The sequence below is a fragment of the Schistocerca piceifrons genome, chromosome 8, assembly GCF_021461385.2.
Source record: "Schistocerca piceifrons isolate TAMUIC-IGC-003096 chromosome 8, iqSchPice1.1, whole genome shotgun sequence".
Taxonomy (NCBI): Eukaryota; Metazoa; Arthropoda; class Insecta; order Orthoptera; family Acrididae; genus Schistocerca; species Schistocerca piceifrons.
The window spans coordinates 55995698-56013048 of record NC_060145.1 but is presented as its reverse complement, the minus strand read 5'-3'; the positions used below and the strand labels follow the sequence as shown (position 1 = coordinate 56013048).

At 42.0% G+C, this 17351-nt stretch overlaps 1 protein-coding gene across 2 annotated transcripts in view; it reads right to left on the bottom strand.

Moving 5' to 3' along the window:
- Window positions 1-17351, bottom strand: part of LOC124711258 (putative fatty acyl-CoA reductase CG5065) — a 240792-nt gene that overhangs the window by 55853 nt on the left and 167588 nt on the right. For both annotated transcript variants that reach the window (XM_047241230.1, XM_047241231.1), the window contains 2 exons: window positions 13585-13694; window positions 4329-4521 (listed from right to left, as the gene is read on the bottom strand). In XM_047241230.1, coding sequence (XP_047097186.1) covers window positions 4329-4521; window positions 13585-13694 — 303 coding nt within the window. The remainder of the gene's footprint in view (window positions 1-4328; window positions 4522-13584; window positions 13695-17351) is intronic.

The window sequence follows — 17351 nt, the reverse complement described above, 5'->3', positions numbered from 1 at the left end:
TGCCGTGTCCTCCCGTGGACAAGCCCTCATAAGAAACAATGTGTCACTACAAACCCGGCGAATCTGCCAGACTGGCGGCCGACGGATATTCTTGTCGTGGACAAGGGCCCTTACGCTGTAGTGCACATGAAATCACGTATACTACAGAAACAGTTCTATACTAAAAATTCTTAGAGAGAGGTTTGAAAATCTTTTTATTGCTCAACGCGTTAACGTTTGAAGAGAGTTTTTTCTGAAACTTTTGGTCCTGCATGTGTTGGCTCTGATTTGAATTTCACGATAGAGTATCTGGGAGGAAGGAAGAAGTTTCGTTTCCTTGTGTCATGATCGGGTAGTGTCTTGAAAACTTGAGCTCCAGGATTATATTTAAATTATGTACAGGATAGCAAATCATATCGCAATATGCTTCGTAGTGTTGTTATCTTAAATGCTTTAAATGATAGCCTACATGATTCTTTCCATTCACAGATGGCTATCATACTTATTGTTCTTTACTAAAATTTGAATGGTCTATTCGTATATGATTTAATGTAGAATGAACTGGTGCATAGTATGTCATTTTCATGACATTTATGTCTTTTAGGTAACTGAAAAAAAATGTGTGTGAAATCTTATTGGACTTAACTGCTAAGGTCATCAGTCCCTAAGCTTACACACTACTTAACCTTGCCTAAGGGCAAGCACACACACCCATGCCCGAGGGAGGACTCGAACTTCCGCCGGGACCAGCCGCACAGTCCGTGACTGCAGCGCCTCTGATCGCTCGGCTAATCCCGTGCGGCTTAGGTAACTGAGTTCGTGTAGGACAAATAGATCATTTATTTATTCGATATTGTAGTGAGTGTGTTGTTCAGAAGCACAACTCAAAGTTCCTTCGGATATGCAAGCACGCCTCCTGGACCGATGAATGTAGGGGACCACGGCGTAAAGGAGTGGAGAGCGTGACGTATGAAAGTTTGGGTTGGTCCTGGATGCGTGCAAAGATAGCCGAAAAGGTTGAGGTGACGGCTCGCGATAAGCAGGAAATCAGGGTTCGAGTCCAGGTCCGGCACAAATATTCATGCCTCACTAATATGTAGTACAGGGTGATTCAGAAAGAATACCACAACTTTAAAAATGTGTATTTAATGAAAGAAACATAATATAACCTTCTGTTATACGTCATTACAAAGAGTATTTAAAAAGGTTTTTTTTCACTCAAAAACAAGTTCAGAGAAGTTCAATATGGCCCCCTCCAGACACTCGAGCAATATCAACCCGATACTCCAACTCTTTCCACACTCTCTGTAGCATATCAGGCGTAACAGTTTGGATAGCTGCTGTTATTTCTCGTTTCAAATCATCAATGGTGGCTGGGAGAGGTTGCCGAAACACCATATCCTTAACATACCCCCATAAGAAAAAATCGCAGGGGGTAAGATCAGGGCTTCTTGGAGGCCGTCCAGAACTTTTCCCTTTGCACAAACACCCATTCTCTGTAAACTGTTTATACCAACGTTTAATACACCACCTATCAGGAGATTTAACACCATACTTCGTTCGAAATGCACGCCGAACAACTGTCGTCGATTCACTTCTGCCGTACTCAACAACACAAAAAGCTTTCTGTTGAGCGGTCGCCATCTTAGCATCAACTGACGCTGACGCCTAGTCAACAGCGCCTCAAGCGAACAAATGTACAACTAAATGAAATTTTATAGCTCCCTTAATTCGCCGACAGATAGTGCTTAGCTCTGCATTTGTCGTTGCAGAGTTTTAAATTCTTAAAGTTGTGGTATTCTTTTTGAATCACCCTGTATATTAATGCCTAAACATTCGATTAGCCAGTTTATTTAAAAATTTCGTGTAGCTGTGGTTCGTCATTAATGTTTGATAGTTTCAGACGTAAAACCAAGCTTATGTATTGTATGTGCTTATCGCAGTTTGTATTTTCATCGTTTATTATACGAGTGAAACTATATTCCCTATGCGAACTTTCCTGCAATTTACTTGTGAACGGGCAAACGTTAGTATCTTCCCTGTGCTGCATTTTATAGTCTGGATTGTAAACAAAATGTTTTACCAGTGTTATTACGTAAATTTATTTCAGCAAAATCTTGGATAGCAGTGTTTATTTCAAATCTGGCTTTCGTTTTCGGATTTTTTTTACGTTCTAGGAGAGTAGTAGGCTTCGGTCATCTGCGTAAGCAAACATATTACCATAATTAGAAAGGTTTGGGATTTAATTTGTCTATAAAATCAAGAGAAACGGGCCACGTACAGATTCCTGTGGGATGGAGAAGTGTAGATTTCTCTCTCCTGCCTTTCTTGTAATCTTTACGTATAAAACGTTATGTCGCAACTGACTGATTCACTTACCCATCATCGTCCAGCTCAAACCACGAAGAATGGAAACTTGAAATTGTCAGAGGGTGTGGATCTTATATTACAGTCATCATTTAAGAAGTGACTGTTCGCAATTCCACTCCTAAGGTGGTGAGATACGGGATGAAAGAAGTCTATTAAGGCAATTCTGAAGCTAGAACTACGACAATTGATATTTTGTTTCTCTGTTACAAATAAGAGAATAAGTGTTCAGAAATTTTGGAAATTCAAGCACTAAGGGCGAAAATTTGTGGGTGAAAGTTTTTTCAAAAATAAACCGTTATTAAAGAACTGCTAAAGTATTTTTAAAGCTACATCTACGAAAATTGGTATTTGACTTCTCGGTTAGAAACGAAAAAAAAATACATGCGTGTTTTTGAAAATTTAGGCCCCAAGGCGGTGAAACGGGGGATGAAAACTTTTAAGAAAATACGAGGGGCGTTCAGAAAGTAAGCTCCGATCGGTCACGAAATGGAAACGACTATGAAAATCCGATAAAGCTTTGCACAGATGTGTTGGGTAGTGTCTCTAGTATAACCCCAGTTAGCATCACGTCGCTCTTCTCATTTCTGAGCTCGCAGTGAGTGCGTAAAGATGTCTAGAAAATAGTGTCTGCCGCCAAGTACGAGGGCCTGGTGAGAAATTTCGCCTGAAGCTATGCAGCTAACATTACATAACTGTCGTGCTGTTTCGTCTTCACGACAGCTCTCAGCCGCATTCTGCAGGGGCAATGAAGATGCTCCTGCATCCTTTTCAAATGGAAATGCTAGATTACACACAATACAGTCCGCAATTGTCTCCCCCTGAGTTTCATCTCTGGTCACATGAACCGCTGTCTTTGAAGACAACATTTTGACACAGACAACGAGGTGTAGGCCAGCGTGGAGAATTGGCGGAAAGCACTGGCGGCTGCATTCTATGATGAGGCTATTGAAAAGTTGGTACAACGCTATGACAAAAGTCTAAGTCAGAACGGCGACTACATAGAGAAGTAGCTGAAAGGTGTAGCTAATTGTTACAAGTAAAACATTTCTGATGTTCACTGTGGTTTCAATTTGGCAATCAATCGGAGCTTACTTTCTGAACAGGCGTATTTCTTCACTTAAAAAGTTTTAAACTTAAATCAGTGAAAACTGGTATTTGAGTTCTCGTTTAGATGTAAAGAAATATGTGTTAGGGCATGAAAGTTTCTATGGAAACGTCAACACAAGAACGCAAAATGCATTACTAACGAAAACCTGGGACTCCAGCTACCACAATCCCGTTTTGGTCAGAAGTATACTTCGAAAAGACCATGCTTGTAGGGTCTTAATTAGCGCGAAATCTGCCCCCGGTAGCTGAGTGGTCAGCGCGACAGACTGTAATTTCCTAAGGGCCCGCGTTCGATTCCCGGCTGGGTCGGAGATTTTCTCCGCTCTGGGACTGGGTGCTGTGTTGTCCTAATCATCATCATTTGATCCCCATTGACGCGCAAGTCACCGAAGTGGCGTCAAATCGAAAGAGTTGCACCGGGCAAGCGGTCTACCCGACGGGAGGCCCTCGTCACACGCCATTAAAATTAATTAGCGCGGAAAGCTTAGGAGGTGCCGCAGTTCGTGAATAACATAAAAATTCTGTTAAAGAGTAAGGAAAAAAATAAACATCCAGGACGAACAGTCTACCCGAGCGCTAAGCTAATTTCTGTATATTGACACTACTGTAACGGAATTCAATATCCTGCCTTCGGTCTGGTACCATACACAGCTAACATTTCTATTAATAGTTTGTGCTCTACACAGGCAAAAGCCTTTATTTGATCCACGAATACTCTTGCGAATTTATTTTTAAAGGTTGGAACAATGCCAGCCAGCCTTCTCGCGCGACGGGCATGGGTATTAAACAACAATCGAGAGAAACGAAGCTGTCTTAATGCCTAGAACGCATCGTGTGAACTTCGCACCAGCGGCCGACCACACGCACCATACCTGTTGGTGGCGACGTCCCAGGCGGCAGCGACCATGCAGCTGGCTACCATGTCGCAAGGCACCAGGTTCATCAGCTTCCTGACGTCGCAGTAGAAGATCCTCAGCAGGCCGCTGCACCCTAACGCCACCACAGCCATGGGGCCGTTCAGGCTGTCTACCCAGCCCGGGAAAGGCTCTGCCATGGTCGCCACCACTGCAGACACACAAGTAGATTAGATTAGATTAGATTAATTATTCATTCAATAGACCCATAAAAGAGGAATCCTCCTGTGTGTGGAACGTGTCAGATAAATACATATACTAAGATGGTATCTGTTGGTTCAAATGGCTCTGAGCACTATGGGACTCAACTGCTGTGGTCATAAGTCCCCTACGGTCGCAGGTTCGAATCCTGCTTCGGGCATGGATGTGTGTGATGTCTTTAGGTTAGTTAGGTTTAAGTAGTTCTAAGTTCTAGGGGACTGATGACCACAGAAGTTAAGTCCCATAGAGCTCAGAGCCAGCCCAGCATAAGTCCCCTAGAACTTAGAACTACTGAAACCTGACTAACCTAAGGACATCACACACATCCATGCCCGAGGCAGGATTCGAACCTGCGACCGTAGCGGTCGTGCGGTTCCAGACTGTAGCGCCTTTAACCGCTCGGCCACTCCGGCCGGCAGATGGTGACCATGCAGCTCGTTAAAATGAAATTACAATGAAATGAACACCCTTAGCTGCTTACAGGCGTTGACATACGTCAACGGGGACAGATGAAAATGTGTACCCCGACCGGGACATGTCCGAAAGGACAGATACCATCTTAGTATATATATAGTTAAGGCTCACCGGCCACTTGACCATCTTCTTCTTCTGTGCGAATGCACAAACAGTGCCCGAACTCTTACTTGAATCGGCAACGCGCCGCGATTAATGAGTATAATGGGCAGGGGCACTACGAATGTAGTGCGGGACAATACGGTGAGAATGTGGGTTTCGCGGGAGGCGTGCCAGAGATAAATCCCTGCAGTCGCGCTATCCTCTGTGTCCTCGGTGGCTCAGATTGTTGCACCAGGCATAAATGGGAAAATAGCAATCAATGGCCAAACATCTAAACCCATACAGATAAGGCGAGGGGTTCCACAGGGCAGTCCCTTACCTATGTTTTTATTTTACGTATCTTTAGAGCCCTTTCTCCGCACTGTCCACGCAAGATTAACAAGCATAACATTGAGTGGTGAGAAAACTGTCATAAGAGCTTATGCTGATGACGTGGGTGTTGTAATAAGGAATAAGGAGGAGACAGTTACATTGGTAAGAGAAATCCAAAGGTATTGTCTAGCGTCAGGAGCGACAACAAATGGAAACAAAGTAAAATATTGAATCTACGGGGCCTAGATCACCTCCGACTGGCATGGGCAAAACAAGACAGCAAGCATAATCTACGGGGCTTAGATCACCTCCGACTGGCATGGGCAAAACAAGACAACAAACATAAAACGTTGAGAATAACCTTAATGTGTTGCTTCTGATTTCGTCACTAAGATAACTTGCTTCGAGGAAAAAGTTCCTCACATACTGCAGACGGGCATTAATCCTTCGCACATCAATCGGTGCTTGCAATCTATGGGGTGTCACAGCGTCAAAGAGCTATCCGGTTATACATTGTGGAAGTTCTCTGAGTATATGAAAAGTCCGTTTGAGGAACAGAGCAGACGCTTTATTGCGAATATCCACCAAACCGAGGCCCCTGTTTCTGCCATCCAGTATAACGGTAGTCGCACCAACCCTGAATATGTCTCCTCGCCATAAATAATTGCTAACAGTGGACATGATCCTTTTCACTACTAGTTTAGGGACTGGAAATACCTGCGCAGTGAAATACGCTTTAGACAAAACGCAGGAGTTGACGGATCTGACTTTTTGCACCAGGTCCGTAGTTCGATGGATGTTCTCCATTACAACACCATGAACTTTCCTCCTAGTTTCCGTCCAGTTAAAAGCAGACGTGACATACTTTCCGAAATTAAAAACCAACGCCATTAGCTGGTTACTGGGAAAATATGTTAGTTATGTCATCAACAAACTTGGGTCGGACAACGAGATAGAATTCCGCGTTTACATGACGTGTAAATATGCAAAAATCAGCACGTATCGCAAACACAAGAAGCACTACGGCAACATGCTGAAGATCATTTTTGAAAGAATGGGTGTTGGTTAAATATGTGGAACCACTACAACACCTTGAACGAGAACGAACAGAAGAAAATTAAAAGTCACTTGTATTCTTATTATTATTCACTATTACCTTGTTTCCGGAACTTCTATGTTACACGAAGAGTTTGTTTTTTTTTTTTTTTTTTTTTTTTTTTTCAAAACATTTTGTTCAGAATTACTCGTGTTCGACTTTCAAAGTATTTGGGTGATTCAAGAAGAATTGTTAAGTTTTATCAATGTTCAGTTTCTACTCAGAGAAGAGGTTTCTTTGTCTTTCTTACATCGGAGAATGGGAGTTTTGTGTTAAGATTTCTGCACACTTAGTGCTATGACCCAACAGGGGACATGAAAAAAGGGGTGGGAGGGGTTAAAAAAAAGATGGATAGAGCGCCTGCCATGTAAGTAGGAGATCTGGGGTTCGAGTCGCGGTCGGGGCCCACGTTTTCATCTGTCTCCGTTGACGTATGTCAACGCCTGTAAGCAGCTAAGGGTGTTCATTTCATTGTAATGTCAGATAAACACATTACAAAAATGTAATTAGAAAAAGTTGAGTTTCATTAACTTTAATGATCCTCAGTCAATAAACAGTAAAATTATGTGCAGGAATTAAATTTAAACTTCTAATATTTACAAGTTTAATACTTACATCTGCTTTCGTAAATCCAACATTCATACATTTGCTAGTTTCTTGGCTATTACAACCAAGTATTGTCCAAAATTAAAGTAAATTGTTCATTTCAGTGATCCTCAGTTAAGAACTGCCAGATTATGTACAATATTTAAAATTAAACTCCCACTATTTACAGACTTAAGACCTATATCTGCTTTCCATACATCTATCATTCACCCAGTAGGTAGTTACTTGGCTGTTACAACCAAGTATTGTCAAAAATTAAAGTATAATAAATTTCATTAAAATGGTCTACTGCATTTGTTGAAAAACTCATGGATGGAATAGAAGGAGTTGGCCACCAAAAATTCTTTTAAATTATGTTTAAATTGTGCCTTGTCTGAAACTAAACTCTTAATGGTTGATGGTAACTTATTGAAAATATATGTTGCTGAACACTGGACTCCTTTCTGGGCAAGAGTAAGTGATTTTAAATATTTATGTATATTGTTCTTATTCCTGGTATTGGTGCTGTGTACTAAGCAGTTAGTTGGAAAAAGAGACGTATTATTTACAACAAACTTCATTCAGGAATAAATATACTGAGAAACTGTGGTTAATATGCCCAATTCTTTGAATAGGTTTCGACATGATGTTCTTGGATTTACACTACTCATTACACTTATTATACGCTTCTGTACTCTAAACCTTTTTTTCTCTGTTTGTGGAGTTACCCCAAAATATGATACCATATGACATAATGGAGTGAAAATAAGTAAAATATGCCGGTTTTTTATATTTATATCTCCTATGTCTGACATCATTCGCATTGCAAACACAGACTTGTTTAGGCGCTTTAGCAGTTCGTTAGTATGTTGCTCCCAACTGAATTTATTATCAAGTTGTAATCCCAAGAATTTTACACTCTCAACTTCTCCTATTTCCATGTCATCATATTTTATACACACACCAGACGGAAATCTCTTGGAAGTTCTGAACTGCATATAGTGGGTCTTTTCAAAGTTTAATAACAGTGAATTAGCTATGAACCACTTATTAATGTCAGTAAAAATATGATTAGCTGCCCTTTCTAAATTTATATTTGATTTACTATTTATTGCAATGTTTATATCATCTGCACATATGACAGACTTGTCATCTGGTAATGTAACAGATGACAGGTCATTAATACACACAAGAGAGAGTAGTGGGCCTAGTATGGAACCTTGGGTGACACCACATGTAATTTCTTGTGCATGTAGTGTGAGGGGTAAAGATGGCAAGGATAATGTCTTTCATAACTGTACTTGTGAATTCTGTGCCGGCCGGAGTGGCCGAGCGGTTAAAGGCGCTACAGTCTGGAACCGCACGACCGCTACGGTCGCAGGTTCGAATCCTGCCTCGGGCATGGCTGTGTGTGATGTCCTTAGGTTAGTTAGGTTTAAGTAGTTCTAAGTTCTAGGGGACTTATGACCACAGCAGTTGAGTCCCATAGTGCTCAGAGCCATTTGAACCATTTGTGAATTCTGTGCTATACTTCATCCTGTTGGGCACCTGCCAGCGAAGAAAAATAGACTCCAAGACAGAAAAAAAACGAAGAAGAAGCAACAACTATGCACCACGAAGGAATTATCCGAATGGGATGGAACTCGCTAGATGTGATTTTCATGTACAGACAAACGAACGATTAAAGTTTCTGAAATATTGCATGATTTATTCAAGAGAAAGAACTTCACGAATTAAGTAAGTCAATAGCGCGTTGGGGCCAGCCGGTTCTAGGCACTTCAGTCTGGAGCCGCGTGACCGCTACGGTCGCAGGTTCGAATCTTGCCTCGGGCATGGATGTGTGTGATGTCCTTAGGTTAGTTAGGTTTCAGTAGTTCTAAGTTCTAGGGGACTGATGACCTCGGATGTTAAGTCCCATAGTGCTCACAGCCATTTGAACCAATAGCGCGTTTGTCCTTACGCAAGCAGTTATTCAGCTTGGATCCGACTGATAAAATTGCTGGACGTCCTCCTGAGCGATATTGTGCCACATTCTGTCCAAACGCGGCGTTACATCGTCAAAATCCCGAAGTGCTTGAAGGGCCTTGCCCATGTCACGAGATGGTTGAAGGGCCCTGCCCATGTTGCTCCAAACGTTCTATATTGGGGAGAGATCCGGCGATATCGCTGGCCAAGGTTCAGTAAGCACAAAACAGAAGAAACTGTCGTCGTGTGCTGGCGGGCGTTAAAATGCTGAAATGTAAGCCCAGGGTGGCTTGCTACGAAGGGCAACAAAACGGGGCGTAGAATGTCGTGTGCTGTGAAACTGCCAAGGACAACTACCAAGAGGATCCTGAATACAATGAAGTGGCACCCCAGACATGCTTGCCGGGCCATGTGGTCGGCGACAATCAGTTTCGTTTCTCACTGCTGTCCGAGGCGTGACCAGACACGTCTTTGCTGTTCATCGGGGCTCAGTTCGAAACGGGAGTCACTACTGAAGACAACTGTACTCCAGCCAGGAGAGTCCAGAAGAGACTTTCTGCTGGTTGTCTTCGTGCGTGCCAAAATCTGCTGTGACAGGCAAGGTCGCCGGAATCTCTCCATAATTGAGAAGGTCTGAAGCAACATGAGCAAAGCCCGCGAACCATCTCTGGATTTTGAAGAGCTAATGCTCCAATTAGACTTACCGTATGTGATCAGAAGTATCCGGACACCTGGCTGAAAATGATTCACAAGTTCGTGGCGCATTCCATCGGTAATGCTGGAATTCAGTACGGTGTTGCCCGACCCTTTGCCTTGATGGCAGCATCCACTCTCGCGGGCATACGTTCAATCAGGTGCTGTAAGGCTTCTTGGGGAATGGCAGCCCATTCTTCATAGAGTGCTGCACTGAGGACTATCCGAGCGATTCTAGGCGCTTCAGTCCGGTACCGCACTGCTGCTACGGTCGCAGGTTCGAATCCTGCCTCGGGCATGGATGTGTGTCATGTCCTTAGGTTAGTTAGGTTTACGTAGTTCTAAGTCTAGCGGACTGATGATCTCAGATGTTAAGTCCAATGGTGCTTAGAGCCATTTGAACCATTTTTTTGGACTGAGGACAGGTAACGATGTCGGTCGGTGGGACCTGGCACGAAGTCGGCGTTCCAAAACATCCCAAAGGTGTTCTATAGGATTCAGGTCAGATTCTGTGCAGGCCACTCCATTACAGGGATGTTATTGTCGTGTAACGACCCCACCACAGGCCATGCGTTATGAATAGTTGCTCAACCGTGTTGAAGGATGCAGTTGCTATCCTGGAATTGCTCTTCAAGAGTGACAAGCAAGAAGGTGCTTAACACATCAACGTAAGCCTGTGCTGTGATAGCGCCACGCAGAACAACAAGGGGTGCAAGCCCCTCAACGAAAAACACGACCACACCATAACACCACCGCCTCCGAGTTTTACTGTTAGCACTACACACGCCGGCATATGACGTTCACCGGGAATTCGCCATACCCACACCCTGCCATCGGATCGCCACTTTGTGTACCATGATTCGTCGCTCCACACAACGTTTTTTCCACTGTTCAACCGTCCAAATTTACGCTCCTTACAGCAAGCGAGGCGTCGTTTGGCATTTACCGGCGTGGTGTGTGGCTTATGAGCAACCGCTTGACCACGAAATCCAAGTTTTCTCACCTCCCGCCCAACTGCCGTAGTACTTGCAGTGGATCTTGATGCAGTTTGGAATTCCTGTGTGATGGTCTGGATAGATGTCTGCCTATTACAAATTACGAGCATTCTCAACTGTCAGCGGTCTCTGTCAGTAAACAGATGAGGTCGGCCTGTACGCTTTTGTGCTGTACGTTTCCCTTCAGGTGGGTGCGAGAAGCTGAATCTCTTTACAGCGAGACGTAGCAAAATGAAGCGCCAAACGAACTTAATTGCGCACAGGCGAACGACTATCGCACGTGTGTCCTTGCCTAAGATGAGAATTTTCCTGCGCCTGCGCAGAGGGGTGCGTTATTCTGCGGCGTTACATGCATCCCTTTACGCGCAACCGCCGCACGCACAATAGTCGACACGCTAATTGTCACACGTGTGAACGCATCTTAAATTCGTGACTGTACACAAATAACCTTGTGAAGAAAAAAATAGAAAGCAGTTTAATGTTCGGCATGTGGTCGTGTTTTTCTGTGAGAAAGTGTGTTACATTTTTTAAACTAATTTTGATAGAAGAAACATGCAAATAGCAAAATAACTACATGCAGGCTTCTTTATGTACTGTCTGCTATGCGACCGGCGACCAAGCGTGCAGTGACCTTATTTTACCCAACGCTGGTAGGATCTATTTTACTCGTTTATCGCGTAGAAAGGGGGGAGTGTAGACAACAAAAATCTAGTTTAATGTCCAAAGTCTGTGGTGTAGGATTGTATACTGAGCTGTTGTGTGAATCTATCAATCCAAATAAACGACACGGGAAGCGAGATTACACATAATGCCGTAAGCATGGAATGTAACTTACGCGAACAAAAAAGTTTTCGTCAGCATTTTAGCCGTTCTTCCGATCAAATATAGACATGAAATTATGACAGAAGTTACTTAAGTTATAGTCTAGAACAGGTCATTGTACGGAAGTGAAAGATTTATTTACCTCTACTAGTAATTCCCAACAGTACGTCTCCATTTCCTGCCGAGCATCTCTCGTCTTTAAGTGCTAGTCTCTGTGGCGTAAGTCAAAACTAGTGACAGAAACTGATTGTCACCTTTGTATTTCAGAAACAGTGGGATTTTAGGCTGCAAAATAATATTTAGTTTAACAACTGATATCCACCTCACTTTAACTCTTCCTTTTATTTCTTTTTCTTTCCATTCTCTAGTGTCTTTAAATGCAGTAAATAATAAGTAAATTAATGTGTTTCTTATACGAATGAGATTAAATTAACGTATGTTCAGATTGTAAGGTTCTCATACATTTTCTGCCATCGTAAACAATTCATCCTTACTATACTGGGACAAAAATGCACGAGTAGTGGATAAGATCGTTGACTCTGTATTTAATGTAATCTGTGGTGCGGTTGCTTACTAGTCGGTTGTGCAATGCTTGGCCATTCGTATTAGAAGCATAGTAGGAAACAGTTGCGTTTTAGAGAAGGAGCTGTGACGTTTGCGAATCTGGAAGAAATTATCTGGAATACTTTATTGTGGAGATGACATCATGTTTATTAAGCTATTTCATTGCTTGTATTGAGGGAGGATACTTTTGGAGAAATATTTCATGGTAACCCATGTATGCGAAATAATGAAAAGTTTGTCAGAAATATTAATTGAAGGAAATCTTTGTTCCTTAGATAACATGTAATATTCATGATTTGTGTTCATTTGATCTCTTTGTTTCCATGATGTCGCAAAGTAAGCAGTTGTTTGTAATGCTGTAATTTTTGTAAAGAGAATTTCGTAACTGTCTGTCTTCTTACCTTGTACAGTCTTTTTTTTTTTTTTTTACAAAACCCATAGTTTAATTTTTCAGGAACGATTTTCTTTAACGTAAGACCCTCCTCCTTCAATCTTAATTAAGTTTTGAATACTTTGTCGTGTATGCGTTGCACATTATGCCACACGCAGACACAAATTCTTCCTGACAAGCAAAGAAAAATTTAGAATAGATTATTCTTCTTTAGCTTCGAGAACATCGATATACCAACACAAAATAGTATACTCAGAAAAAGGCAAGTCACTTTTCTTTTAAGAAATATCTCAGTTTGCACTCTTGTGAGCAAAAATACGTCGTCAGAATTTTCGGATGTTGTACTAAGCAAACAGATTAATTTACAGTGAAGAGAGAAGGTAATATTAAATAGTTATTTTCTTCCTGAGATGAGCAGTATTTTATATCGTGGATATTTTGAGTCAGATATTGCGCTTCATGTTACGTAGCGTTCATAATGCACTTCAGTATCGAGTGTCAGTTAAATAGTTTTCATTGAGGACATAATGTGTTTCTTTTGGCACTTAAGTAGACTCATTTTCATTACTTCAAATTCAGCATTTCATTAAAATTTAAGTTTTGTTTCACGACACTGTTCACATGCGCAACAAAATGGCTCTGAGGACTATGCGACTTAACTTCTGAGGTCATCAGTCGCCTAGAACTTAGAACTAATTAAACCGAACTAACCTAAGGACATCACACACATCCATGCCCGAGGCAGGATTCGAACCTGCGACCCTAGCGGTCGCCCGGCTCTAGACTGTAGCGCCTAGAACCGCAGGGCCACTTAGGCCGGCCATGCGCAACAAAGGCATGTCTTGCAATAGTAAATTGAGGAAATACCTCCACTTCTGAGTGTATCTAAATGAAGCTGGTTATTCAAATAAAACAATCTGAAAAATTTGAGACTTTAACATGACAACTTGATATACACAAGACGAACAACGGTATGGAAAATAGGAGTAGCGGAAGGAAATTTAGCATACTGACCAATTGACGGCCTAACGATGGCTACTGGAAGGTCAGAGAATTCCTGCTGGATAAGATGCTCTGCAACAGCTTTTGTGAAGGTGTAAGTGTTCGGATACGAGCCTAGAAACCTGAAAAGAAAACAAGAAATTTAGTAAGCGAGTTGTCCATCACCGAATGATCCACATTACACTACTCGATAGGTATTTGTTAATGGTTCATATTTGGTGACTATGAGCTCATTTACGTCTGAAATTTATAACAGGGCCATTGTTACGCCGGACCCGACCATCATTTTGCAGGACAATGCTCAAGCACGTACAGCTATGTTACTGATTTGTTTGACTGATGGGGGTTGTAACGCCGGAAATGCATATCCTCCAATTTCCATCTATTGTACTGTAATTTTTTCCTTATTTTCTTACCTGAAGATATGACATTTCTGTGTCTTTATATATATTGTAATTGTTTTACTATTTGTATATATATATATATATATATATATATATATATATATATATATATATATTAAAAAAACAAACCTACGTTTTTTTTAAATGGAACCCCGTTAGTTATGTTAGCACATCTGAACATATAAACAAATACGTAATCAGTGCCGTATGTTGCATTGTAAAATATTAATTACATCCGGAGATATTGTAACCTAAAGTTGACGCTTGAGTACCACTCCTCCGCTGTCCGATCGTGTGTATCTGAGAGCACCGAATAATGTAGGGATCTAAAGGGAACGGTGATAGACTTTAGGTACAGAAGAGTCTGAAACAGCACATTACATCCACATGCTAACACCTTTTTATTGGTCTTTTTCACTGACGCACATGTACATTACCATGAGGGGTGAGGTACAGGTACACACGTGGTTTCCTTTTTCAATTACGGAGTGGAATAGAGTGTGTCCCGACATGTCTGGTCAATAGATGTTCAATGTGGTGGCCATCATTTGCTGCACACAATTGCAGTCTCTGGCGTAATGAATGTCGTACACGCCGCAGTAGATCTGGTGTAATGTCGCCGCAGGCTGCCACAATACGTTGTTTCATATCCTCTGGGGTTGTAGGCACATCACGGTATACATTCTCCTTTAACGTACCCCACAGAAAGAAGTCCAGAGGTGTAAGATCAGGAGAACGGGCTGGCCAATTTATGCGTCCTCCACGTCCTACGAAAGGCCCGTCGAACATCGTGTCAAGGGTCAGCCTAGTGTTAGTTGCGGAATGTGCAGGTGCTCCATCATGCTGATACCACATACGTCGACGCGTTTCCAGTGGGACACACTCTACTCCACTTCGTAATTGAAAAGGGAAACCACGTGTGTACGTTTACCTCACCCCTCATGGTACTGTACATGTGCGTCAGTGAAAAAGACCAATAAAAAGGTGTTAGCATGTGGACATAATGCGCTGTTCCAGTCTCTTCTGTACCTAAGGTCCATCACCGTTCCCTTTGGATCCATACGTAATTCGGTGCTCTCCGGTACACACTCTCGAACAGCGGAGGAGTGGTACTCAAGTGTCAACTTTAGGTTACAATATCTCCGGATGTAATTAACATTTTACAATGCAACAAACGGCGCTGATTACGTATTTGTTTATATGTTCAGATGTGCTAACAAAACTAACGGGGTTCCATTTAAAAAAAAACGTAGGTTTGTGTTAAAAAACATACTTCCGTGCATTTTTTTATGGTTTGTATTAACCAATTACACTAGCCCCTCTCCTCACGTTCGGTGTGTCGAATCGATTCGTCAGTATTTGATGTGGTTTACGAAATATATCCAGCGGTAACGTTAGGTGACTCACCCTATGCATTTATGTCGATGTATAATTGGTTTGTTTTGTAAATATTATTTGTATTTTTACGCTATGTCTTGCCTAGGGAAAACTGTGCTACCGAACGATTACATCAATAGGTCGTGTGGAGAACCAAAGTGTATAGGATCTTTGGTAGTGTTAACTCTCCCGTGTGGAGCGCGGGCAGAGCGGAGTCTGGCTGCAGTAGGGCGGTGGACCAGGTGTGTTAAGTGATGCTCCCGCGAGTTGCCGCGCTTTCGGGGTTTGGCAGCATGTAATTGTGCTCGACTTGCTACGATAGTTTCTGGCACGGTGTCGCGGACGGGAAACATTAGCTGGCACACATCAAGAGCCGTTTCGCCTGGAGACCGAGTCAAGATGAAGGCGCGCCAACAACCAGCTTCTGCAACAGCGACGGCCGACAATGAGTGACTGTCGCCACCTCCTCCATCGACGACTTCAAACTTTCAATCAACCAACAAGGAAGACTGAAAGCACGTAAAGTTTTAGAACTGTATCGCAGATCTCAGCTTTTCAAACTGTTCCATTTGCATCATTAAAATACAGTAGCTTAACATGAACCTTTGTAGCTCATTGTCCCCATTGCATTACCAAGCAGGGTCCCTTCCTTTTCAGAAATGAACCCGAGTGTCGTTGAAATTCAAACTCCAGTATTAAAGTAATATCAGTCCATGTCACTGCTTTAATTTCGAAGTTCAGTTAAGTATTCACAGTTGGCTACAATAACTAAACAGAACTATATTTAGGTTACACAAGCACAAATTAAGAGTGCGAGTTTTGTTACCATATTTTAGCTTACCTGTGACTGCAGCTCAGCTTGATACGTATTAAATTTTGCTGTTGTTAATTGTTCAAAGTCATTTAATTCAAGTTCAAAATTAAATCTCTTATTTCTAAATTGCGTAGATGCAAGTTGCTTTTGAGATGATTGTTGAGGTAGCCCAAGACTAACCTTATTTTATTTTATTTCGTAGTGCTTCAGAAACAAAGTTCACTATTAATTTCAGTCACTAAACTAACTTTCAATTTTCCGGTTTTATTAATTCTTTTGCTAAATTAAGTCAGAGTGTAGCGAAATTTATTACTTCTGACAAACACTCAGTTTTCACACAACACGTGTCAACCTCCAGTTGCCAATGCTGTTAGTGCTAATTATATTTTCATCAACCTTTCTTTTTCAGTTACTATAGTAGTTGTCCATAGGACTGGCGACCATAATTTTCCCCAAATCTCAAATTTCCTATTAACGCCAGTTAATTGTTAATGTAATGACCGCACATTTACTTTGTTTATTAACTTTACCCCTTTTCAGAATTAATTTCCACCAATTTCATTTGCATTTTTCCTTTCATTTAGATGTAACCCTTCCTCCCTCTTTACTGACAGATTAACTTCGGTGAGGATTGCTTTTCCCAAATTTCCATTAGGTACACGCGGTTTAATTTTTCACTGTCATTAAGGTCGATAAGTGAGGGGGGAGGTTACACCATCAACAGGGAAAACGCTTGTGGACAAATGAAAGCTTGTGCAAAAAGCGAGTTCCAGTGCTGAGGAGGTGGCGTAGAGAAACGAGCGGGAGGGAAGCGTGGGTTATTGCAGATAAACAGGAGGTGTCACGTACCGGATGATTATAATTAAAGCACAATTACTCACAGAGGTCCAGCGTGGTCTGTAATTATCGTATGACAGTGAATCTTGGTTCATATTCTAATGCATTAACGGCGAACTGATTTACGCTGGAAAAAAATTAGTTCCCATCTTGGCCAACAAGCGCAAATCTGGCGCTGTGAATGCAGGAAACATACACTACTGGCCATTACAATTGCTACACCACGAAGATGACGTGCTACAGAAGCGAAATTTAACCGGCAGGAAGAAAATGCTGTGACATGCAAATGATTAGCTTTTCAGAGCATTCAAACAAGGCTGGCGCCGGTGGCGACACCTACAACGTGC